The following is a 26,367-nucleotide window of genomic DNA, read 5'->3' on the forward strand; positions in this document are numbered from 1 at the left end:
AGAAGAATGATCAAGGAGGAGGTGAAGTGTATCAGAAATATTGAGTACTAGCAAAATACCCGCGCTTCGCAGCGGAGAAATAATGTGTTAAAGAGGTTATGTAAACATATATACACATAAACATATATACATATATATACATATCTACATATACACATATCTACATATACATATATATACATATATATATATATATACATATACACATCCACATATATATACATATATCAACATATATATATACACATACATATACACACATACATACACACACACACATACATATATATATACACATACATACATACACACATATATATATATACACATACAGACACATATACAGGTACTTGTCGACTTACGACCGCGATTGGTTCTGACTGACTGGTTGTAAGTTGATCTGGACGTAAGTCGGCCTATGTTAATTTAAGGTAAGAATATTAGACTGGGTAATAATATTGTAATCATCTTAAAGTAATATTTTATCAACATTTTCTTACTTTCTAAGACAAACACAGCATACTACAGTACAATTTGTTTAATATGTGGAAAACGTACAAAACAAGAAATACTGTACTGTACATTTAATTCCTGGCACCACTGGTGCTTGGCTGCGGGTTGTCGATATCGCCTTCATCAGATCAGGCGAGGCTGCGGACGGGGTGATGGGAGGAGTTGCTCTTTTCATAAACATAGTGAGCTTCGTCTGAATTGTTTGTTTTTTTTTCTCTTCATAAATTTCGCAATAAGGACGAAATGTGTTGCGTGCCATCCGTTCAATCCTCGCAAATCGTTCAATATTTGGGTCCATTTTTTCAAAATGAGCGAGGAGTTTATTCAGTAGAGATAAATCTTCTGACAATCCCTTTGTGGTGAACATTGTTTGTGGCACCTCCTCCTCTTCGTCTTACTCCAATTCTCTTGTTTCTTCTTCCGCCACTCTTTCTTCTTCCAATTCTATCAGCTCTTCATTCATAAGTTCACCTGATTCCCGGTCTAGCAACTCCTCGACATCTTCCATTTCACATTCCAATGAAAGGTCTTTTGACAGTTTCACTATTTCTTCACGAATCTCATCAAGTTCTTGTTCACTGTTAAATCCAGCAAAAGTATTTACATAACGCTTAACACACTTCTTCCATACGCCATTCATACACTGTGAGTCGACATTTCTTGCGGGGAGGGCTTCTGTTTTCTCTGATCTGAGTTCACCTCTGTTATAGCGCGTCTTTATTTGAAAAGAGCAGTGTCATATCGGGGTGAGTGTGAACGCTAACTTTGACAAGCACTATAAATTTACAGCGGTTGTTACAGACGTAAATCAAATGTATGTTTTTATTGTATAATATTAACAATAACAGCAGCTCTCTACTCAAAGCGGTAAACTCGAGAAGCTGCTAGCATCGAACCCAGAAGCTCTTGATTGGGAGTCAGCAGTTGTGTGTGGGAACTGTTAACATTTGAATGTGATGATTGTATATAAAACTTGTGCACGAACGAGACTGGGATAACTGTGGATGTGGATGTGAGTGGTGTGTGTGACTGAGAATGACTGGTGTGAAGTCTGAAGTCCAAATATCAAATAAACACTTTCACAAGTACAAGTATAACAGAACAAGTGCGCTTTTATTCAAGAAGAAAAAAGAAAGCAGGTTGCGGTAAGCAGTTGATGCGACTGCTTGCGTAGTGCAATCCTAAGAACTGCCCAATCAAGAGCTTCTGGGTTTGATGCTGGCAGCTTCTCAAGTTTGCCGTTTTGAGTAGAAAGCTGCTATTAGTGTTAATATTATAGGGTTATATGTTAGGGTTATATTATTATCGAAAATTGCCAAAACAACAAGACACAAACACACGTGGGGCAACACTGCTGCGTATATTTTTACTGCTGCGTAGCGAGACTTGAGAGTGCGGGAAACTGGCGCTGCCAACAGCTGGCGGGGGAAACAGTCAAACGCGTCGTAAAGTCGAACAGTTGTAACTTGCATAGGTCGTATGTCGACGAGTACCTGTATATACATATACATATTTACATATCTACATATATATATATATATACTGTATATAGACATACATAAATACATACATACATTCACATTTATATATATATATATATATATATATATATATATATATATATATATATATATATATACATATCTATCTATATATATATATATATATATATATATATATATATATATATATATATATATATATATATATATATATATATATATATATATATAGCCAAATCCCCGCGCTTCGCAGCGGCGAAGTGCTGCTTTTAAATTTTTATTAAGAAGAAAAGAAAACCTTTTTAAATTGAGAGAAAATAGACCAATAACAATTTCTTAAGGATCTGTTTTTTTGTGAAGCTGCCTTTACACAGCCTCTCCGCTGTTTTATAAACGAACGCCATATAAGGCCGTCCTTTCTCCTTGCTTAGCGGTTCTGTATTGTTTTATTGTTCGTTTATTACAATTGTTATAGTTATTGTGTAGCTATTTGAGGCTCACTTTTCTGTTCAGGTACCCATTTCCTTTATGTAATCTGAGGATTCTCTGCTATTTTTTGTTTGTTTATTACAATTATAGTTATTTATTGATTCCCTTCTTTAGCTGACTGCCTGCTTATATAAGGCGCTGTGCTGTTTTTTTGTGAAGCAGCCTTTACACAGCTTCTCCGCTGTTTTATAAAAGACCGCCATATAAGGTCATCCTTTTTCCTTGCTTCGCCAAGGAAGCAGCCTTTTTATTTAATCCACGGGTTCTCTGCTGTTTTATTGTTCGTTTATTACGATTGTTATAGTTCTCTTTGTATACCACGTTGTCAGTTGAGCACTCCGGTTGTAATATGACCAAGCCGTGCAAGCTTACTGTTGAGAATGCAACGTATAGTTGTACAGGAGAAAAGCAATCCTGCCTCAAATCAATGGCAACCTTTTGTAGGTCTATGAACTTAATTTAAACTTTAGGTTTACACGGTGCTTTGTTTCCGAAGTACCTGCACTCATGAAAATGTCTGTATGCGTCAGTCGCTTCATATTCTTTTCCTACATTATCAATTGTGTAATGTGTTTTTTGAACAGGTTTGATTCATCGAAGTGATCACTCGTGCTGCGTTCAGTCAGTTCATGTGAGCCGCTCTCTTGTGTGATGTTGCGATGTCCACAACTTTATTTAATATTAGCTAAGACCCGGCACTTAAAAGTTTCTCGCTACAGCAATTTTAACTCTGTTACAAAGTGATCCAAAGTCTCGTTTATACCTCGTGTCTTCTCATTAAACTTGTATGTCGTGAATATGGTATTGCAAACGGCAGTGGGAGCGTTTCTATAAACTTAATTTAAACTTACGGTTTACACCGTGCTTTGTTTCCGCAGTAGCTGCACTTATGAATATGCTTGTATGCTTCACTCGCTCGCTTCTTATTGTTTCGCTGCCTTCTCAATTGTGTAATGAATGTTTTCTTCAGCGCTCTTTGGGGCTCTTGCTTGTTTTCTACGTACTGCGTTCACAGTCAGTTCACGTGATTACGTGGGAGGCGTGATGACGCGATACGCAACTCCGCCTCCCACGGCCATCGAGCTGCAGTCTATTACAGTATATGGACAAAAAAGAGGTTCCAATTATGACCGTTACGCGTAGAATTTCGAAATGAAACCTGCCTGACTTTTGTAAGTAAGCTGTAAGGAATGAGCCTGCCAAATTTCAGACTTCTACCTACACGGGAAGTTGGACAATTAGTGATGAGTGAGTCAGTGAGTGAGTGAGTGAGTGAGTGAGTGAGTGAGTGAGTGAGTGAGTGAGTCAGTGAGGGCTTTGCCGTTTATTAGTATAGATGAGTTTTAAATATACAGACAGTGAAATCACAATTGGTCTAAACTTGCATTTTTCTGAAGTTCTCAAATGTGAAAAAGTGAGTAACCTCCAAGCAGTAACAGAGGCTACGAAGATGGAACTTAGTGATTCGGAAATTTTAAAGGGTGAGGTACTGCTTAGATTAAATAAGCTGAAATCTAACAAATCAGCAGGACCAGATAATATTTATCCTCTAGTTCTTAAGGAGGTTAGTAAGTGCATATATAATCCCTTGATGCATATTTTTATTAAGTCCTTGCACACTGGGTAAATTGTTAAGGACTGGAAAAGGGCAAATATCTAATTATATAAAAAGGGAGAGCAGGCAGATCCAAGTAACTATAGGCCAGTTATCTTAACATGCATCACAGGTAAATTGATGGATGGAATTATTAAGGAAAATAATTGAACAACATGGCAAGAATAGAAGTTCAGACAGCGGGAGGTCATATTTTACTAAAATGCTGGAATTCTATGAGGAAACAAAAAAGGCATACAATCAGAGAGTTGCATATGGCATTTGATAAGGTGTCACATGAGAGGTATCAAACTAGAAGGTTTAGTTTGCAGATTATACTGATCTAGGTGGAATAACTGATAGATAAAATCATGCTGTAGTTTTATAATGCACTGGTGAGGTCTTGCCTGAAGTACTTCATGCAGTTTTGGTTTTCAGGCTACAAAAAAGACAAAGCATCACTAGAGGAAGTCCAGAGAAGAGTAACTAGGGCTGATGAATATAAATTTAGTTAAATCTTTTCAGTTGAAGCAAATGGAGATTAAGAGATGACCTGATTAAAGTTTTTAAATTATGAATTATTTGAATTAAGAAAGTGGATCCAGGGTGTTACTTAAAGTGATTTTAAGAAATACAACATTGCATTGCACAAATATTACATTTTTCTTCACAAGAGAACTACAGACATATTGTAACGGCCGACCCCTTACCCAGCCGGCAGCTACACCTCCAAGACCTGTGGCCTGGATAATTTGCTGAGGTTGAATCTAAATATCAACCCGTATCTCTAACAAATGAAACTTTTCCCCACAATCGACAGTGTAAATATAAGCACAACAGAAAAGCAGATATGTAAAATTAAACTGATTGATTGTATTAAATGAAATAACAAGAAATATACAAAATAAATAAATAGAAAAAATATATATAAATATCCCTCCACCTCAGCAATAACGTGACATCACCATATATAAATACAACAAACCCTCCCTTGCCCCTGTAACATATAACAAACAACGAATAACAACAATGAATTATATACGGAAAGTCTGATCATGAATTGGAGTCTGGTTATAAAACAGTCCTGAAGACGGATGACTGAACTAGAGATAAGTGAGTTGTTTAATTTTCCCGGCAATTGGAGCAACCTCACCGTGATTCCTCAGCGCGTGGTGGATGACGATCCGACCCCGGGGTCTCTGCAGATGAGGGATGGAAGACAGTCCGGTGGAATGAAAAACAAACTATTGTAAAAATGTGAATTTGTAAAAATTGTAAAAATGTTAATGTGAAAAAACAGCAGGTAAGTTGATCCGTGGTTGTGAAAAAATGGTCTCCTTCTTTCTCCTCTCCTCTCTCTCTTTTGGCTAATCCCTCCTTATTGCATAAATAGTCCTGTGACGGATGTAATTGATTGATAGTAAACAGGTGTTTTTCAGGTTTGGGGCAGCGGTCTCCTTCCATCATCGGGGGACGGTATTCACTGACACAGACATAAACAGTAAACGGGACGATGGAAACAAGACGCACGTAGTACTAACATTTGACAACACTATAACTATGTAGCCCTGCTACAATATGGACCAAGTAATGTGTTAAACAGTAGAAATTTATGGACCTTCAAATCTCGACTTGATGTTATTTTGGAGATATTAGGTGAACAGGACTGGCAAGCTTTATTGGGTTGAATGGCCTGTTTTTGTCTCACAATTTTAAGCATACCAATAAACTTTCACCAGTTCTTTCATTCACTTTCTGAATCCACATGATGCAGAGTGATGGAGAATAATCTGAATGATATCTGGCACACACCAGAAATTAACCTTGCATGGAAGTCTAGCCCACTGCAGGGCTAATTACTTAACACACACACCACTCTCCCTTATACAGGTCCAGTTTTTAATCTTTCATCAACTTAACTTATACTTTGCTGTTTATGCCATTAACAGGCACAACATTTAACTTGGGTATTTTTTTAACATACAGTATATTAATACTTGTTGTGGCCACAACCCTCCTAACACTGAAATGAGCATACTGTAAAGCAGGTCAGGTCAGGTCGGGTTGGGGAGCATGCACTGGTACAGCGCATTGCCACACCCACCACACGATGAAACAATTCGGGATCCCGGCTGGCAAACACCCAAGCAGACACGCAGTCCAGTCCCACCCTACGGAAATGACTCGCTATCTGCCGCAACCAGGTATTACGTGGGCGTTCCCTTGGCTTGGTCCAGCCACTTGGGTCCTCAACAACAAGGATCCTGTGAGCTGGATCAACCTTGGGGAATCGCACAACATGGTCATGGTGCCATAACTGACACTCCCTCACAATGCAGGCAATGTGCCTCATTTGAGACTCCATGAGCTACTGCTCATTCGACACAAAGTCAAACCAGCGGTACCCAAGGATTCTCCGAAGAGACACAGTACCAAAGGAGTGCAGTCTTCATCTCAGGTCATTGGATAGCGTCCATGTCTCACAACCATATAGCAAAACAGGAAGCACCAGGACTCTAAAGACTTGGACCTTCGTCCTTTTACATAGATATCAGGAGGCCACACACCCCTTTCCAGTGACCTCATGAGCACCCATGCTCTCCCAGTTCATCTACGGACTTCATAGGAAGAGTCACCAGATGCTTGAATGTCACTGCCAAGGAGAGTAAACCTCTTGACAAGGTCGACACTACTATATAATGTACAGCTGCGCCTAATTATTTACATTCAGTTTCAATGTATAAAAAAAAAGTTAAATGTATTTATTTTTATTCACCTGTTTCACTGAAATTGTTTATTCTAGGGCCACAGGGAGCACAGGCCTATCTTGAAGCATTATGCAGAAAGCAGGATTTAATCCAGGAGAGTGCTTCACACACACCACTAATTTAAATTAAATTAAAATCAATTAAATGCAATATGAGACAGATAGCAAACTAAACCAAAATAAATCTGCTTCTATGTAGTAAAAAATAACACCAAATATCTGAGTCCATGGAATCAAATTCAGAACTAAGCCAAATAGTAACACTCAGTCAGATTGAATTAATAAAGTTTTAAGAGTGTTTGAGTTTGATTGCATTAATGTTGACTTCAATGAATCTTGACTGATGACTGTCTATTTTAAGTTGTATAAGTATTAAGCAGCAACCTGTTATTATTCTGGATTTTTATACATGCTGTTTATTTATGTAGATGTTAGAATATATATTACTGTAATCCAGCGGTTCTCAAACTGTGGGGAAGTAACAAAAAAAGGGGCGTGAATGTTGCCATATGTGGCCTAATTTCGTTATTTGTTGGAAAATTTTAAACTTGTAGCAGTGTATCGGCAGCAAAAAATATAGGAATACATTTTATTAGGGTTTCAAAAAAATGTTAGGGGTGCGTGATTAAAACTGTTATGAAAACTCGGGTCGCAAATACTTAAAGGTTGAAAAACGCTGCTGTTTTCCCTCACGATTTGTGGGGTTTACGGGCACTTGACCCCTTCAAATGTGAAAATCCATCAATACGTTTTTTCCAAAAAGTTAGAAGAAACACACGATAGAACAATCACTATGCAACCAACTCACAAATGTGAGACTGGCTGCCAAGACAAAGTTGTGAGGCATCCAGAGAAAACTGAAATCCTATGGGTGCATTATAATCCAATTTTGCTGAGAAGTGTTGAAACAAAAAGACACCACTGATTGTGATCTTGCTGGCTTGTTATGGCTCACTTTTAAAACTAGTGCCCTCTTTTTTCATCCAGTGGCACTTGCAGCAACTGCCAATACTACCCAAAGATGCAGTAATCCTGGTTTTACTGGGATTTGCAGTCCATTTAAGTACTGGGGCTAGTGCCATCTGTGGTTTTCTGCAATAGGCTGCACAATAATTTCCATTTAACTATTGATGACAAATCTACAAACAGGAGGATATGCAGATCATAAACTACAAGTTGCTAGGGCTGACCTGTACTGTATAAGATAGGAAATGGTAACCAAAATCAAATTCAAAAACAGTCTTGACCTATCGATTGTCAGTACTAAAATGAGCATAAAAAATTGTTTTAAGAAAACAAAAACAAAGAGACAGGAACCGGGAATATTAAAGCAATTAGAATACACAAACATGCATCGAAGGCTGTATTTCTTTTTAATTTTATAGTACTAGGGTGTTGTACCGTGTTAGCCATTATGAATGTAGAGAAAAGCCAAGCAAAATGACACCTTTTATTGGCTAACTGGAAAAATTACAATATGCAAGCTTTCGAGGCAACTCAGGCCCCTTCTTCAGGCAAGATGTAATGATTACATCTTGCCTGAAGAAGGGGCCTGAGTTGCCTCGAAAGCTTGCATATTGTAATCTTTCCAGTTAGCCATAAAAGGTGTCATTTTGCTTGGCTTTTCTCTACATTTTTAATTTTATAAAGACATCTGCAAAATTGGATAATGATCTATCTGTTGCCCTGCTTTCTGATTTGTCTCATCAATGATGTTAACTATGTCCTTACTGGAGACACGTTTCATAGCAACCAACACCGCGTCATCAAAATGGAATGTCTCAGAATGGTAGGGCCCAAAAAAACAATATGGTGAACAAGGGCAAATTTAGGTTTAGAAATGACTGAACATAATAATGACAAAATAAGTGCAAAATATGAAACTGAAACAAGAGCACAATATTTTTTGAAAAACACAGAATCGTAACAGAAGGGAATATTAATTTTAATACAGTTAAAATATTTTGTCATCAAGTTCTGGACACCATTTTGTCTTTTTTTTTTAATTTCCTAGATGCCACAATATTGTATAGGAAACCAGATCCTGTTGCCATCACAAGACCACTGGAGACATAGTGTATTGTTCAGCAGTATCCAGCGTCTTCATTATCCTTTGGTGGATCAATGCTTTAGCAGTTATGAGGAAAAATAAACATTAGTAAGTGAGATTTACTTTTGGTTTTCGACTTTATTTTTGCCTTTTGAATTTCATCGTTATTTTGTTGTTTCACAATCAATTTTCTCCTTTGATTTTTCTGGTTTTGATCCATGCCTACCATTACAGTTAAATATGCCAAAGCCTTTAAACACCCATAATTTAATCTCCTGGGGCCTCATGTATAAACGGTGCATACGCACAAAAATGTTGCGTAAGAACGTTTCCACATTCAAATTGCGATGTATAAAACCTAAACTTGGCGTAAAGCCACGCACATTTCCACAGTAGCTCATACCCTGTCATACGCAAGTTCTCCGCTCGGTTTTGCAGACTGGCGGCACCCAGCGTCAAAGCAGTGCTACTGTTCCTGTGTGGTTATTGTTTCTTTTTTAGATCCACATCCCTGATACGGCTTTATAAATACACTGAAATTAACTGCATATTGTTTATTAGTTTAATGCATCTAATTGTAATTAACTTTTAACAATATAATGGTCCATAGAATGGTCAAACTATTCCAAATACCATAGCTGCTTTAGCGTTGTTAATCTCACTGCACCTTCTTCTTCTTCTTTCAGCTGCTCCCGTTAGAGGTTGCCACAGCGGATCATCTTTTTCCATATTACTCTCACTGCACCACTCGGAGTATTTATATCACTGTAACTGAGTGTGAATCACAGCTGTACAGAAGCTGATCAGAAAGATAATTATCGGTATACAGCATCAAGCACATGCTGCCTCAGCCATTCGCTATTTGAACTGCTCTCATCCGACAAATGCTTCAGAGTCTTTCCTGTACTGACCTCGCAGTTCTCAAACAGTTTCATCCCAAGAACTATAACAATCAGTCCATCAAGTGCACCTTGTAGAACTGTTTGTACTTATAAGTACAATTACCTCACGGTAAACTTGTGATACAGTTATAATATTGTACAGTCTGAGCCACTTTATAAAGCGCGTATTTACATATGATGACGATATCATTTTTAAGATGAAATGCAGCAAAATATGTTTATTATACAATATTATACAGATAAAACTTTAACTTTAACTACACGGTGCCGCAGCGCTAACGAGGAGCTGGAGCTTTGTTCACGGATTGTTCCTGCCTCACGCTGTATTCTTGCTGTGGCTGGGGCGACACTAAAAGGATAGATGGACAGAATGATTAAACATTATGAATATATTTCAAAGTTCCTTAAAAGTTTTGATGAATCTTTGTTCTAAGCTTACAGATGGCTTAACGTCTATTACAGAGCTGATTGTGTGGCGATTGGGTATTTGGAAAAAGAAAAGTAAGGACAGGAATTGGAGGTTAGTACGTTTGAAAGAGAGAACTTCTGTAATAAAGTATTTCATCGAAGGTCGCACATGGCACAGCAAGAATCTTGCGTGAGACATGAACAATCACTGCGCCACTGTGTTCCTATGTTTAATAACATGCTTTAACTCCTATCATCATGAAAATGATATCACATATACTTCTCAGTATTTTAATTATTCAGAGAGCTGTAATATTACGAATGTAATGGATTCTGTGTCCTGTCGGAGGAAGAGAAAGCCCAGAAGCACATAGTAATTCAAGCACATAGAAGATCAAATATAAAATAAAGCATTTAATGTGCTACTTTAGTTACGATGGGATTTGAGAAACTAGTAAATTAAAGGATTTTAAGATGAAGTTTATGATGTTCTACTTTAATGACAAAGCAAACTACGTGATTAAAGTGGAAATTTTTTAATTAAAGTTGACATTTCGTGCTTTTTTCACACTGTGTGTCTTTTTTTTTTCTCTGTACCCTAATAAGCTTTCATATGACACTCAGACTGTGGGCTACGACTCGCCTTTTCACAGTGACTTTGATATCTGACAACTTCTTTTTTATTTCGGGCACTGTGCGACTTTGTGAACTTGAACTTTTGAGTTTCTCCGACACGCTATGTCACTTGATCAACTTCCTTTTGTTGATTATATCACTGTTTAAACCAACAAATAGTATGTTTTCCTTGCCTTCACTTGGTATTCGCTGAAATTCTATTTTCCCTCGTACTTTTGCCATTGTCTTTTCACAGAAGGCTGAGCTTAAAGGCTATTTATATTGATTTGCATTTTCAAAGAGGCATAATTCTGGGAGGAGTTGTTTATAATCTGGGAAAAACCTATAACAAGTCACACCAGACAGTCAAAATCTTCTCCACTCCCTTTTCTGCTTTTTTATAAATAACTTTATGGCAAGATCAGTACTTTGTAAACGTCTTTGCTTCTTATTTCTTTTCTACGTTATTCTATTGTCTTTCTTTATTCTGCCTCTGAAATCGTACCTTTTGTAAAAGACTTTGCTCCTTGTTTCTTTTCCACATTATTCTATCATCTTTCTTTATTCTGCTTCTGAAATCACAGCTTATTATTTTCATATGCTCCAACTTCATGCAACATGTTTATTTCAATCGAATGCTAAGTATTATAATATCTGTTGTCATGCATGCACCAGAGAAATATGCACTTTTCACTTTCTGCAAGTGATTTAGTTGCAAAGAAACACACATTTCTACAAACTTGTCACCTTCTTTAACACAAAAGTCTCATACTTCACGGTAACAGAAATCTTTGGAAGTGTTTGTTTTGTAATGCAAACACATTTTTCTCTGTTGCACTGATGGACTGGAATTTTAATAAATCAAAGGACAGAAACCAAGTTGAGTTTTACTGAAGATTAATTAACTATTCATTAAGTGTGCTTAGAAAAGAGCTGTTTATCAGTTTAATTCATGCAAGTCAAAACCCAGAACGCGGCACTGTATATTAATATCTAATTATACTTTCAAAACTACATAAAAGGCTAATGATGCCCATGGCACTACTGTGGCTGGAGGTGGGATTGCATGCATGCCCCCAAGTGGCATACTAACTGCAAAACTTGTTTCTACCAGTAGATGGTGGCAGCAAACCAACACTGATTTGAAAATACAGTATTCTGTTGTCATGTAAAATAAACAGGTGGTAAAAAATATGAAACTGGCAAAAAAAATAACATATGGTATCCCAATAGAGGTCCTGGCACTAGCCTTGAAACAGAGCTAAAAACTAAGTTCTCGTGGTCAGAGGAAGGGACTGTCTACCCACATACAACTGGACACAGAGTTCTCAAAGTCCAAAGAAAAAATGTACAAAACACAAAAGGTAGTACACTGGTGATTATCAATAGGCAAAAAGGTACTAACATTGTGTTCTCTCTCTAGCTTCATCAGAAAAGCTGACAGTTACACAGGGTCTCTGACAGCTAGGAATGCACATGGACACTGCATCAGTGGTTACAATCTCATCATTATGGCATATCAGTAAATGTTTGAAAATTGCAAGTCTCAAAAGCAAGGAAAATTAAATAAATGAGAAAAATCAAATGAAAATGACATGATAATGAATTTAAGTGTTTGTCAGTACTGTCAACTGATAGTTACTTGAAAACAGTTTGCACGCATCACAAACCAGCAGAGTGAAGAGAAAAAACATATAAAGAAATTTTTTTTATTGAATGAGTGGCAGCTCCCGGGTCATTGTATTTGCTGGGCTCAGAAGGTTTATTTTTTGTTGATCAGTTTGTTGGCCAGGAAAAAAAATTGTGAACAGTGAGAAATTTTCACATTTGCCTGTGAAAATATCAAGTCATATCACCATAGGTACTAACCATCTTTCCCAAGGTGGTAATGTGGGAACTTTCCCCCAGTTAGGGAATAGCATTCAGCTTGTATTTGCTATTTACATGAGCAGATATCCAAAAATTGAAGCCAAAAGTTAGCTGAGTGTCCAATACAGCTGCAGATCTGCCAGTCAGCTGAGTCTGTTGTGTCTTCTTGTCAAACTGCAAAAAATTTATAAGTTGGTGATGAAAGGCAATCCAGAAACTTTTCAAACTGTAGCTCTCCATGCATTTCCCACCATATACTCTCCGCACAACACAATTAGCAATGAAAGCCATCACGTCTATGGTCAATACTACAAAATATCAGTCCTTTGGGCTTTAGCCACATTGCAGTTAAGGAAGTGTATATTCTGCAGCATTTTCTCATTTCACAAGCAAAGAAAACTGTTAAGATGATTAGTTTTATTTTTTACATACTAGGGGGCTTCGCTCACCAAAACCCTGGCCTGCTCTACACGCAAGCCACTTCGCATCTCTGCCGCTCATGTTTGTGGATTTCACTTTCACCAAACAACAAACCTTTTAATTCTTGCGGATACGCCTCTTCATTGGGAAGAAATACTACATTTCTTGCAGGGCTTGAAAGTATCTCCCTGAAAAAGTCTTGTCTCGTCCCATATTTTTTTATATAATAGAGGGACATTGGTCAGGCCTGCTGTGTCTGTGAAAATGTTGAAAGACAAACGGCTCTTTGCCTGTGGCTTGCTCCATCCACTTTATGTCATATCATGCCTTCTTCCTTCTTTGCATGGAAACTGATGCTGCCACTGTGGCCTTGGTTCAAGTCTGTTTGCGAAGAGGAATTCCAGGTGTCTCTGCATGGGGCTCTAGCGCACTCAGACACATTTTTGGCCACACATTCTGAATTAAGCATCTTTCTGTAGTTCAAAGGCGATGTCTTGGCCTCCAACTGAAATAGCAAAATCAGTCCTCTAAAGTGGTTTGTCTGGGTGTATTCACAAAAGGTTATGTGAAAAACACTGTGATGTAACTTCAGGTGAGTTTATATGTGTTTTTTTAGCTAATTATAATAGCTTGGGTGCAGAGAGTTTATTCAGATTTCTCTATCGTCTTTGCACGCAGTGAAACAATGAGAATGAAAATAAGTCATAGTGACAAGGCCATGTCACAAGGCTGTTTGTTTTAGGTATTCATGAAGCTGTTTATAGAGTTACATGCATTGATGGAAAAGTTTCTTTTAACTTAACTAGTCTATTGAAGCAATGCAAGGTAGGATGCCCGTAAGAGAGCCAGGGGACCCACCTGAACAGAATTGTGCACCGAACAGCAGGATGCATTCGAATGTTCAGATGGTTGCTGAGTGTGGTTGGAAGCTGATGCTGCGGAGTTACCACATTGCTGTTGGAGAATGAGCACAGCTGTGGGGAGTAAGAAAATGTGAGTTGCTGATAGGAGTAAAGAGAGAAACTCTGAGTGAGCTTCAGGTCCAGAGACAGTTCAGGAAAAAGAGATCTGTACGAGGTTCAGGAAGGTGCATGGATGAGAGGGTTGCGTGCGCACATAGTTGAATCTCATAAAATGGGAATGGTTGCCTGCTTGAAGTATGCAGCATTACATGTATGGTAGTGTCCACTACCACTGGTGGCAATTGATGGAAATTCCATCAAGGTTGGTGGCAAAAATGCTGCAGATGTTTAAAATGGTGCATCAGATGCTAGAGTGCATCTTCCTCTGTAGATGCTTTGTCAGTGGTGCAGCAGTGTCACTCTGAACAGCCAAAGTGAAAGGGGTGTTGTGGAATGGCTCTGTGGGTTCATTAGACTGTATGTGGATGCCTTTTAAATTTCCCTGAGCTGAGAAGGTTGTCCAGTGCTAGGAGTTGGGGAGACCTCCGATTTACTTGAAAAAGAGAGGTGTGACGCGTAACGCATAAAGTGAGCTGGAGAGCTGTATGTAAGGGAAAAGAAAAAAAAAACTGCACATTCTTATTTTTTTGCCTTTCCATTTCATCTCTATTCTGTTAATACTATGGAATTAGCAGTGCACTGAAGCAGGCTAAAGCAGAAAGAAAAAAACAAATGTGAAGAAAAAAATAACTAGTAAAAAAACAAAAAAAACAAAACAGGGCTTGCAACCTCCAGTGCAAGTATTGTTTCATACTGAGATATTCTGTACTAATAAGGGTAGCGTATGAATAATGAAAAAGAAAATTAACCAACAAAAAAGATAAATTGTGGTTTTTCTACAGAACCAAATCTCTTAAAAGAAATTCAAGGAAAATCTCAAAGATATCAATGAAATTACACGCATGAACTAGCCTTAACAGAAACTTATGGGTAAAAAAATCAATTTTGTTAAACATAAATACATTTTATATATTAGAATGTTTTCTTACAATTAGAAATAAGCACTGTAATGTTTAACTGATTAAAGAGCAGAACCTTCATTCTCAGCATGCAATAGTATGATGCACTAATTACCCTGAAGGCATTTTAAATACATATAGAATCTGAATTACAAGGTATTTGATGCATGTAATGTTTTTATTTCTTTTCCCACCCACTCCTTGTGTTATAAGTAATTTGTATATTTTAAATGAGAAATATAATAGAATGATAATGTTTGCATGACTACATAGCTGATGAAAGGTTTAGATTTATTTCCTACAGTTTGAGGTTCTAATGAAACATTTTGGGCACTCTGTTAAAATTCTAAATGTAGAAATAAAATATGTTAATTTAACTAGTTGTAAAAATAATAGCTTAAAGAAACATAACTTTGATAAGTACAAAGGAACTATTTTAACTTTCAGTTAACATGTTAAGAGTATTTCAAGATAATTTCTGCTGACCTAAATAACCATTAAAGTAATTAAAGGGACTTAATGTAGGAAAAGATTAAAATATATCTTATATGAATTACCCAGTTAGTCTTAAACAAAGACATTTCACTATCACTTTTGTAAATGATTTAAAACTTGTGTCTTAAATATAAAGAAAACTGTGCACATAGCTGAACAATTCTCTGTAATTAGAAAAATGGATAAAGAGAATGTGGAGCCTAATTGTTTTAGCTTATTTTAATTTCATTTCTAAAAATAATCAGGAATTTACCAATCCAGACTATGGCTTTCTTCTTTCATTTCTGCTTCCCATACTGACTAAGAGATGCTCTTTGGAGGACACTAATGTGATTTTATGCAATCCAATAACACTAGAATCCCTGAAGCCTACGAAAAAACTTGTAATCCCGGGCCACCTTAAATTCTTTCTCACCTCTTGATTAGCGTCTGCTTGGGTGGTGCAGCGGTATGAACTGCTGACTCATAATCTAGAGCTTGCAGGTTCAAGTTTGGCCACTTCCCAGAATTACCGTTTTGAGTAGTGAGATTCTCTTATTGTTACTATTATACAATAAAAACATACATTTGATTTGAGTCTGTAACAGCCAGTGTAAATTTATTGTACTTGTAATGGTTACCATTTTTTTCAGTTTTATTCTTTCAGTCACATTCACACTCCCCCCAATTTGACACTGCTGTTTTCAAATAAAGACGTGCTATAACAGAGGTGAACTAAGATAAGGGTGAGGGTTCTACATCGGAGAAAGAGAACAGAAGCCCTCCCCGCAAGAAATGTCCACGCACATATAAGAACAACACAGCTGCACCAGGCGTAAAAGCGAAAGATGGCACCGTGTGGATGCAGCAAGAGGTCTGGCGCCGTCCTGCCAGTGGATATAATTGGATAATCTTCCACACATTTACATAGATCGTTGTAGGCACAGAACAAATATGAAATACATGTGTTCCAAATTATTATTATTATTATTTAACCTATGCAACTCCGGGCACCTCACACAAAGATAAACAAGACTTGACCTGGGAGAACTTTTTGCCTGCTTTGAGCATTGGTTTTAGTGTAATGGGATAGCAAGTTGCTTGCTGCATGTGCTGATCGACACATTTGTAAAACAAAAGATGCTAATGGAGAGGTGCGAAGGAATTTAGGGTGGCCCGGGATTATGAATTTTTTCGTAGGCTTCATGGATTCTAGTGTGAAAGGATACAATGAACATAAAGACGAACAAAGTTGTACTTTGGAATAATCGATTGGAATTTTCCTAATTTCTGCAGGAACCTATATTGACCATGACTCTTTAACTAATAGCCTCCTGTTGTAATCTACCTGCTAGGAATTTACCAGTTTAAAAGTTCTAAAAGGAATGTAAAAATAAAAAAAAATAAAAAAAAGAGAAGCTCTTATCTGTTTAAGTCATTGAAGTGCAGGGGTGCGCTTTCACAAGCATTTTAATGTTGGCTTTGGCAGGTTCAGGCAGCAGGTAGCCAGCAAAAAGTTGGGCACACCTCCAGGTCAGGCCTGCTGGAGGACAATGCGTATGCCAGTCAATTGACTTAAGTGTCTCTTTAGCCACCTGCCGTGGATAAAGTAGAAAGTGTGGAGTGTTTAGTTTAGTTTAGTTTAGTTTAGTTAAAGCTTGCATACATTAGTTTTAATGAAAGGATCCCAAGAGAAAGTCCCAAGGTAAAAAGTAACTTACATTCCAGAAAGGACAATGGCTTGTCCGGGGAAGTCTGTAGTAGTGCGCTCACCTTTCAGGGGTTCATCGTAACATGTACACATGCCCACCACGATTGGTGAAAGGGAGTGGAGTGACGCAGGATTGGCTACAAGATTTGTTACCCGATATAAAAGGCACTTCCTGCCAATAGGGGTCATCTTTTGGTGGGTAAAAGTGTGGTTGGTATAGCGATTTCTTTCAGTTTACCAAACAGTGGCTTGTGCCTTTATAACATTTGGCACTTATTAATCGGACCAGTTTCATGGTGTTCCCTTACCAATACACTCTTGGTCTCCATTCCCTCTAATAACATATTTCAAAATTGACACTGGTGTCAAAAAGGGGGGGAAGGGGGTTGACATTGTGTTATATAGTAAATGAATTTTAGGTTACAAAATTACTTTCATAGCAGCAAAGGTTATGTGCCAATGGTTTTACTACTGTGAAACCAAGCAACAGAATGCTTCTTCGCTTTGTATATATTCAGATTCACTTTATTTTATATTGTTATTCTTTACATGTTGTGATGGATATGCTTTTCAGATGAGTGGAGGCCACAACAACAGCCAAAGAAGATAGAACTATAGAGGATACATTTTTATTGAAGGATTAATTTTGAACATAACAGACAAAATGAAAGGAAACTTCTACATTGTGTTTACCGCCTGCTGAATTCACTTTGAGCATTAAAAAAATGGCCAAGATACAAGCAGAAACTGAACTAAAATGACCATCTATTTTACCGCTAGCATTACTGTTGAGCTGTACCCCCAACAAAACAGGACTAATACCTCATGAAATATTAATTGGAGCACCTGTACAACAGCTTGCATCTTCTCCACCTTTATGGAATCCATAAGTAACTTTTCACAATCATAGATGAAGTATTGTAACATTGACAAATATTTAGCAAAACTCTTAATTCTTTACAGCTGCAGGTAGAATTTGCTGTTCCTTGCCCAGGAGAAAAGAAAACACTTCAATTTGAACCTGGAGATTGGGTTGTAATAAAGGTCACAAAACAATGGAACTGTCTGATTCCAACCACACCAGGTACACCACCAAATACGAAAACTTGAAGGGAGACCAAACAAGGTCCACGTATCTCACTGCTGAAAGATTCTATCTCCAGAAAGGGGATCAAGCCATGGATAAGGCCATGGACCAATTGACTGCTGACCCTCCATTTGTTGCAATGTACTCAAGTTCCAGTTAAATGGATCACGGGCCCCTAATGCAAACAAGCCAACTAAAAGTTTAAGGTGTTATATGCTGGTAGTCTCTTAAACCAAAAAAGAAAAAAATCTTCATGGGTTCCCGAATCGTAGAAGGCATCCATTTGCATTGGACATTATTATCCTTTGCTTTGGGGTATTGGATCCCAAGACCTGACTGTTGTATCATATTAAATCCCCACTATAGAAGAAATTTTGTCACAAACTAACATCTATTTTTCTGCAGCAGAATCTTTCAAAGAGGATTTGAACCTTGGAGTGATGGGTGATATAGGAAGAAAGTTAATTATGTGCAAGCACAACTAGACAACTGAACTCTTTAAACAAACAATTCAATATTAGTAATACTTGTAAGTATTGTTTTACTAATGTAAATAGTGCATACTGAATTTAATTTGTTTCGGATTTAGCATATACAATAATGGGGATAATATAATAGTAGCAAGTAGTTTGGAAAATGTGATTATCATTAGCATGTTATGGTTGGCACCTAGTGTAAGAGTAAATATTTTTAGAATTACCTCATTCTCTAGGCCCATTGACACTTGGTGTGAGAGGACACCATTTATGTTTAAGGATTAATTTTTGTATGAAATTATATTGTTCCCATGCCCACTACCCACCTTCTGCAGTTAATCAGAATCTGACACAAGACTACTATATTTAGTACTACATTATTGACTATGATCACAATACCACTTACAGCATTACCAGTTAAATTCAGCCCAATTTAAGTATTATTGGTTATTGATTTTTAATAATTGAATGTATAGTATATACGGTTTAACATTAAGGGAAATTTGGTATCTGAGAGGAATGATGGTAAACTTAAGGGATGGTATACAACATATGTTTTGGAAATAGGGACACTCTGGACAATATCTCTAAATCCATTTGTATTAATAGAGATATACAGTAGTTTAAACAAGTGACTGGCAGTGGCAATACAGAACAAATACTGTATATACTCGCATTTAAGTTCTCCCACAGATAAGTCAGGTTTGATTTTACTGTATAATTTCCAGTATTTTATAATGTCGGTCATATAAGTCAAATGCAGAAAACTCACGGTATTGGTACAAGAGATTATGATATGCTAACGCCCACCTGAGAGAGTAACCACAAAGCACACTGCCTTTATTTCTATGTATTGTGCCTACATGACCACACGATAATACCCAAACTATTCAGAAGTGATGTTTGCACTGTTTTGTGTTTTTTGTATCTCACACCCTCATACACCTTTATCGTAAAAGCATCCCTTATTTACAATGGAGTGTTCAATCAGAAGAAAATATGAAGCTGGTTTAAATTTAAAAGTCGTTGAAGTGGCGAAAGAAACTGGTAACTGCGCTGCTGCAACAAAATTCGATTTGTCTGAGAAACTGATGCGAGATTGGAGGGTGCAAAAAGATGTTAAAAAAATAAAAATGAAAAAAAATGTAAGTGTCATATTTTTGAACAGGCATATAAGTCGGGGTCTGATTTTATGATCAATTTTTTGGGTTTCAAGACCCAACTTATACGCGAGTATATACGATAATTAATATTATGGTTTATGGGGCCTAGGTAATATTGAAAATAACCAAACAAGTAATAATTACACACAACAAAGATGAAGTGTCTTATGCAAAGAGTTGCTGAGTATGATTTTTGTGAATTGGAAAGCCCAGATATAAACCGAAGATAGCATCTGGTGGCAGTAAGTGTTTAACATCAATAAGCAGCTTGGGTATAACCCAGCGGTTCTCAAATTGGGGTTTCGGTGGGACTGTGAGAAATTATTGCATATTTATACTATTTATACTTTTATAATTATTAACCTTTACCATCCGAGGGTAAGTAAGTGACTGAGCTCCGTCGTTACCCCCACCACCTAGACCTGACCACTAATCTGCTGTTCTGTTATTCGCTGCCACCGCATTGTTTTCCCACCGTTATAGCTCGGCACAAACCAGCCCTTATTATTTTTATCATAATCAAAAATTATCGATTCTGTCGTAGAATCAAAACACTCGTTAACAGTTTTCGGATATTTTAGAAGCAAATAAGAGCACTAAAGGTGGATACAGATAATCAACAAACAACATATTTTACATTGTTTGTGTTTTTAAGTGGTGAAATTGCCCGCTCAAGGCAAATTAAGTAAAAGTGTTCATAATGAGACAATTCAAAATAAAGCAATTGCTAAGAGGCAGTTTAAAAAATCGAAAATGAAGAAAGTCTTGATGATCTGGTTGTTCCATTGATTTTGATTTGAATATAATTTTAAGGTCTCATTGAAGCAGAACGACATCTAACAGTGGATAGAATTAGATAAGATCCAAATTCTTCTTGTGAAATAGTGTTTTGTTGCTAAAAAAAATAGGAAAAATACTTAACTTAAATTTAATAACTAAGATGTGCATAATATTTTCTGAATAAATAATTGTTCGTCAAAAAATGATTTATTCACAGCAGCCTGTACCTATGCAGTGCTGCACAGTGGGTATGTGGCACCCTTGTGCAAAGTATTTGGAGCCCTCAATTTTCTTGAAATAATATTGATTTTTTAATTTTTAATAAAAGGGTCCGCGAGTCATCAAACAATTTTTAAAGGGACCGCCACGCAAGAAATTCTAAAGAAGTTTGAGAACCGCTGGTGTAATTGTTGCAATTCAAAATTATCTTTACAAATGGCCAGTGAGTTGCATTAATGAAAGTAGTGATGAGTCTTGACACCTGCTGTCAGCATGTATACTGACTGTCTTTAGTAGAAAATAAGGTTGGAACTTAGTATAGACCACAACTGGATATACTGTAAAATAGGGCAATTCTCTGGATGAGAGCATGGATGTTTGTATAAGGAATCTATCTTCGGTCAGTTATGTACATGTCATTGGCAACATAAACTAGAAAATTATGAAGATTTTGAATACTTGTATTTTCTGTGTTACTACCAACTGTACTATTAAACGGTTTAATCGCACACAAAATATAGGACTAGGTATATTTTTGTGAAATATCATAGTTAATATTTATTGCATAAGAAGGAAGTCAAATATTACTTTAACACAGAAAAACACAACCTTGATCAAGCAGTTGTTGGCATGAAGTTATGGGGCACAATTCTGAGATTTATAGAGGAAAACTGAAATGTAAATAATACCACTATCACACACATGATTTATACAATTAGATAGAGACTGGGTTAAAGTAGAAAATCTTGATCAACCCCCTCCTTTAACCGCCACCTTATCGTGGTGGAGGGGTTTGCGTGTCCCAATGATCCTAGGAGCTTTGTTGTCCGAGGCTTTATGCCCCTGGTAGGGTCACCCAAGGCAAACTGGTCCTAGGTGAGGGATGAGACGAAGAGCGGTTCAAACCTCCTATGATGAATGAAAACTTTGGATGGCATTTTCCCTTGCCCGGATGCGGGTCACCGGGGCCCCCCTCTGGAGCCAGGCCTGGAGGTGGGGCTCAATGGCGAGCGCCTGGTGGCCAGGCCTGCACCCATGGGGCTCGGCCGGGCACAGCCCGAAGAGGCAACGTGGGTCCCCCTTCCCATGGGCTCACCACCTATGAGAAGGGGCCAAGGAGGTCGGGTGCAGTGTGAGTTGGCTGGTGGCCAAAGGCGGGGACCTTAGCGGTCCGATCCTCGGCTACAGAAGCTGGCTCTTGGGATGTGGAATGTCACCTCTCTGAAGGGGAAGGAGCCTGAGCTAGTGCGCGAGGTTGAGAGGTTCCGGCTAGATATAGTTGGACTCACCTCGACGCACAGCTTGGACTCTGGAACCAATCTCCTTGAGAGGGGCTGGACTCTCTACCACTCTGGAGTTGCCCCCGGTGAGAGGCGCCGAGCGGGTGTGGGTATACTTATTGCCCCCCGACTTGGAGCCTGTTCATTGGGGTTTACCCCGGTAGACGAGAGGGTAGCCTCCCTCCGCCTTCGGGTGGGAGGACGGGTCCTAACTGTTGTTTGTGCGTATGCATCGAACAGCAGTTCGGAGTACCCACCTTTTTTGGAGTCCCTGGGGGGAGTGCTAGAGGGCATACCTTCTGGGGACTCCCTCATTCTGCTGGGAGACTTCAATGCTCACGTGGGCAATGACAGTGAGACCTGGAAGGGCGTGATTGGGAGGAATGGCCCCCCCGATCTGAACCTGAGTGGTGTTTTGTTATTGGACTTCTGTGCTCGTCACGGATTGTCCATAACGAACACCGTGTTCAAGCATAGGGGTGTTCATATGTGCACTTGGCACCAGGACACCCTAGGCCTCAGTTCGATGATCGACTTTGTGGTCATGTCATCGGACTTGCGGCCATATGTCTTGGACACTCGGGTGAAGAGAGGGGCGGAGCTGTCAACTAATCACTACCTGGTGGTGAGTTGGCTTCGATGGTGGGGGAGGATGCCGGTCAGGCCTGGTAGGCCCAAACGTGTTGTGAGGGTCTGCTGGGAACGTCTGGCAGAGCCCTCTGTCAGAAGTAGCTTCAACTCCCACCTCCGGCAGAACTTCGACCACATCCCAAGGGAGGTGGGGGACATTGAGTCCGAATGGGCCATGTTCCGTGCCTCTATTGTTGAGGCAGCTGAACGGAGCTGTGGCCGTAAGGTGGTCGGTGCCTGTCGTGGCAGCAATCCTCGAACCCGTTTGGTGGACACCGGCGGTGAGGGATGCCATCAAGCTGAAGAAGGAGTCCTACAGGACCCTTTTGTCCTGTGGGACTCTGGAGGCAGCTGATAGGTACCGGCAGGCCAAGCGGAATGCGGCTTTGGTGGTTGCTGAGCCAAAAACTCCGGCGTGGGAGGAGTTTGGGGAGGCCATGGAGAACGACTTTCGGATGGCTTCGAGGAGATTCTGGTCCACCGTCCGGCGTCTCAGGAGGGGGAAGCAGTGCAGTGTCAACACTGTATATGGTGGTGATGGTACGCTGCTGACCTCGACTCGGGACGTTGTGGGTCGGTGGGGGGAGTACTTCGAAGACCTCCTCAATCCCACTAACATGCCTTCCAATGAGGAAGCAGAGGATGGGAACTCAGAGGTGGGCTCCCCCATCTCTGGGACTGAGGTCACCGAGGTGGTCAAAAAAACTCCTTGGTGGCAGGGCCCCTAGGGTGGATGAGATACTCCTGGATGTTGTAGGACTGTCTTGGCTGACACGCCTCTGCAACATCGCATGGACATCAGGGACAGTGCCTCTGGATTGGCAGACCGGGGTGGTGGTCCCCCTCTTTAAGAAAGGGGACCGGAGGGTGTGTTCCAATTACAGAGGGATCACACTCCTCAGGCTCCCTGGAAAAGTCTATTTGGGGGTCCTGGAGAGGAGGGTCCGTCGGATAGTCGAGCCTCGGATTCAGGAGGAACAGTGTGGTTTTTGTCCTGGTCGCGGAACATTCGACCAGCTCTACACCCTTAGCAGGGTCCTGGAGGGTGCATGGGAGTTTGCCCAACCAGTCTACATGTGTTTTGTGGACTTGGAAAAGGCATTCGACCGTGTCCCTCGGAGAATCCTGTGGGGTGTACTCCGAGAGTATGGGGTACCGGACCCCCTGATAAGGGCTGTTCGGACCCTGTACGATCGGTGCCAGAGCTTGGTCCGCATTGCCGGCAGTAAGTCGAACCCGTTTCCAGTGAGAGTTGGACTCCGCCAGGGCTGCCCTTTGTCACCGATTCTGTTCATGACTTTTATGGACAGAATTTCTAGGCGCAGCCAGGGCGTTGAGGGGGTCTGGTTTGGTGGACTCAGGATTGGGTCACTGCTTTTTGCAGATGATGTTGCCCTGTTTGCTTCATCAGGCCGTGATGTTCAGCTCTCTCTAGATCGGTTCGCAGCCGAGTGTGAAGCGGCTGGGATGGGAATCAGCACCTCCAAATCCGAGACCATGGTCCTCAGCTGGAAAAGGGTGGAGTGCCCTCTCAGGGTTGGTAGCGAGATCCTGCCCCAAGTGGAGGAGTTCAAGTATCTCGGGGTCTTGTTCACGAGTGAGGGAAGAATGGAGCGTGAGATCGACAGGCGGATCGGTGCGGCATCCACAGTAATGCGGGCTCTGCATCGGTCTGTCGTGGTGAAAAAGGAGCTGAGCCGCAAGGCGAAGCTCTTAATTTACCAGTCGATCTATGTTCCTACCCTCACCTATGGTCATGAGCTATGGGTAGTGACCGAAAGAATGAGATCGCGAATATAAGCGGCTGAAATAAGTTTCCTCCGCAGGGTGTCTGGGCTTTCCCTTAAAGATAGGGTGAGAAGCTCAGTCATCCAGGAGGGGCTCAGAGTAGAGCCGCTGCTCCTCCGCATCGAGAGGAGTCAGATGAGGTGGCTCGGGCATCTGATCAGGATGCCTCCTGGACGCCTCCCTGGTGAGGTGTTCTGGGCACGTCTAACCGGTAGGAGGCCCCGGGGAAGACCCAGGACACGCTGGAAGGACTATGTCTCTCGGCTGGCCTGGGAACGCCTTGGGATTCTCCCGGAAGAGCTAGAAGAAGTGGCCGGGGAGAGGGAAGTCTGGGCATCTCTGCTCAAGCTGCTGCCCCCGCGACCCGACCTCGGATAAGTGGAAGAGGATGGATGGATGGATCTTGATCAACTTTAAGTCATAGTGGGATTTCATTGAAAATTAGTCAGCTTTTGGTAATTTATCTGCAAGGACAAAAATACTGTTACCTTTTCACAAGCTTTCAAAAAACTTTGAAAAAGCTCCAAAGAGGACTCTTTTCAGTTGCTCTTTAATGGTACTTACCTTGTCTATAGATAAAATGTTTATCTAGGTTTGTCCAAAGGGCAGGGTAGGACTTGCTATTTCGGCATATGTTAACTGTTCACTCCAAAATCTCACAGCCTCCTCGTTACAGAAGCCAGTTCGAGACTAGGCTATACCCTTAGATATCAAACCACTGTCCTGTAACAGTGACCATAATTATATTTCTAGATGGTAACAGGACTTGCTCATGACAGTAATATGTGATTGTTACTGTGGTTTTCTTTATGTCAAGAAAATTGAAATATATTTTTTGGAATTTCTTTTTTTAACTTAGACTTAGGATTAATCTGGTGACTTTTGGTATGTTAAAAAACAGTTAAAAGCTTTGATTAATTGTTCTGATAGAACATAAGTGAGGAATTGTAAGATTAAGTAACAAAAAGTCCTTGAAACTGCCTTCATCTGTACCAACCCACTTTATATTAGAAAATGAGATCATATATCATTTAACTTTGTGTTTTGTTCTGTGATAACAATTTTCATATAAGAAGTCTTATTCTGCAAAGCAAATGTTTAACAAACACTTTTGATGATTAATTATTTTGGGATCTTTAGATGTCAGTTAGTGACCGGGGGTATTTTACCTTTTATTTGAGTGCTCATTGGTGCAACTGAAATATTTACCAAAACTACAGTATATGTAATTGAACCTAAGTGATAACAGGAGCTGTTCTCATTAGACTAATCAGACTTGCTGTGCAGAGCCTTGCTGCTCACATAGTGAGCCTCCATCAGTTGGTGTAAATAAAGGACATCTTTGGATTTCATTTATAATGATGACTGAAGATTTTTTTTATTTTCCGCCACAATGCAGCAGTCTTCTTATTAACCTGTTAGACAGAAGGTGATGCTGTGCTGGGAGAGGAGACCTCCTATTTACTCTAAGAGTGGAGGTGAAGCAGTTGGATCAAGTGTGGTGAGCTGCAGGTCAGTGAATTTAATTTAAAGTTTACTCTTTATGCCAAGAAGATATTTTGTGCTAGCAATACCTTTAGAAAGAAAGGTTGGAAAAGGGGTTCGAGGGTTTAGGTTTTAAAGTTTTAGTTTAAGATTTTTTTTTCTGGGAAGCTTTCAGGAAGAAAGGAGGAAAACGAATCTGAAGGTTTTTTTTTTATTATTTCTTT

At 39.5% G+C, this 26,367-nt stretch overlaps 1 protein-coding gene across 1 annotated transcript in view; it reads right to left on the bottom strand.

The window, feature by feature from the left end:
• Nucleotides 1–26,367, bottom strand: part of LOC114665262 (uncharacterized) — a 188,016-nt gene that overhangs the window by 19,399 nt on the left and 142,250 nt on the right. Inside the window, exon 4 of the mRNA XM_051936206.1 lies at nucleotides 13,988–14,103. Within this exon, the coding sequence (XP_051792166.1) occupies nucleotides 13,988–14,103 (116 nt within the window). The remainder of the gene's footprint in view (nucleotides 1–13,987; nucleotides 14,104–26,367) is intronic.

This window comes from Erpetoichthys calabaricus, chromosome 14 (assembly GCF_900747795.2).
Source record: "Erpetoichthys calabaricus chromosome 14, fErpCal1.3, whole genome shotgun sequence".
Taxonomy (NCBI): domain Eukaryota; kingdom Metazoa; phylum Chordata; class Cladistia; order Polypteriformes; family Polypteridae; genus Erpetoichthys; species Erpetoichthys calabaricus.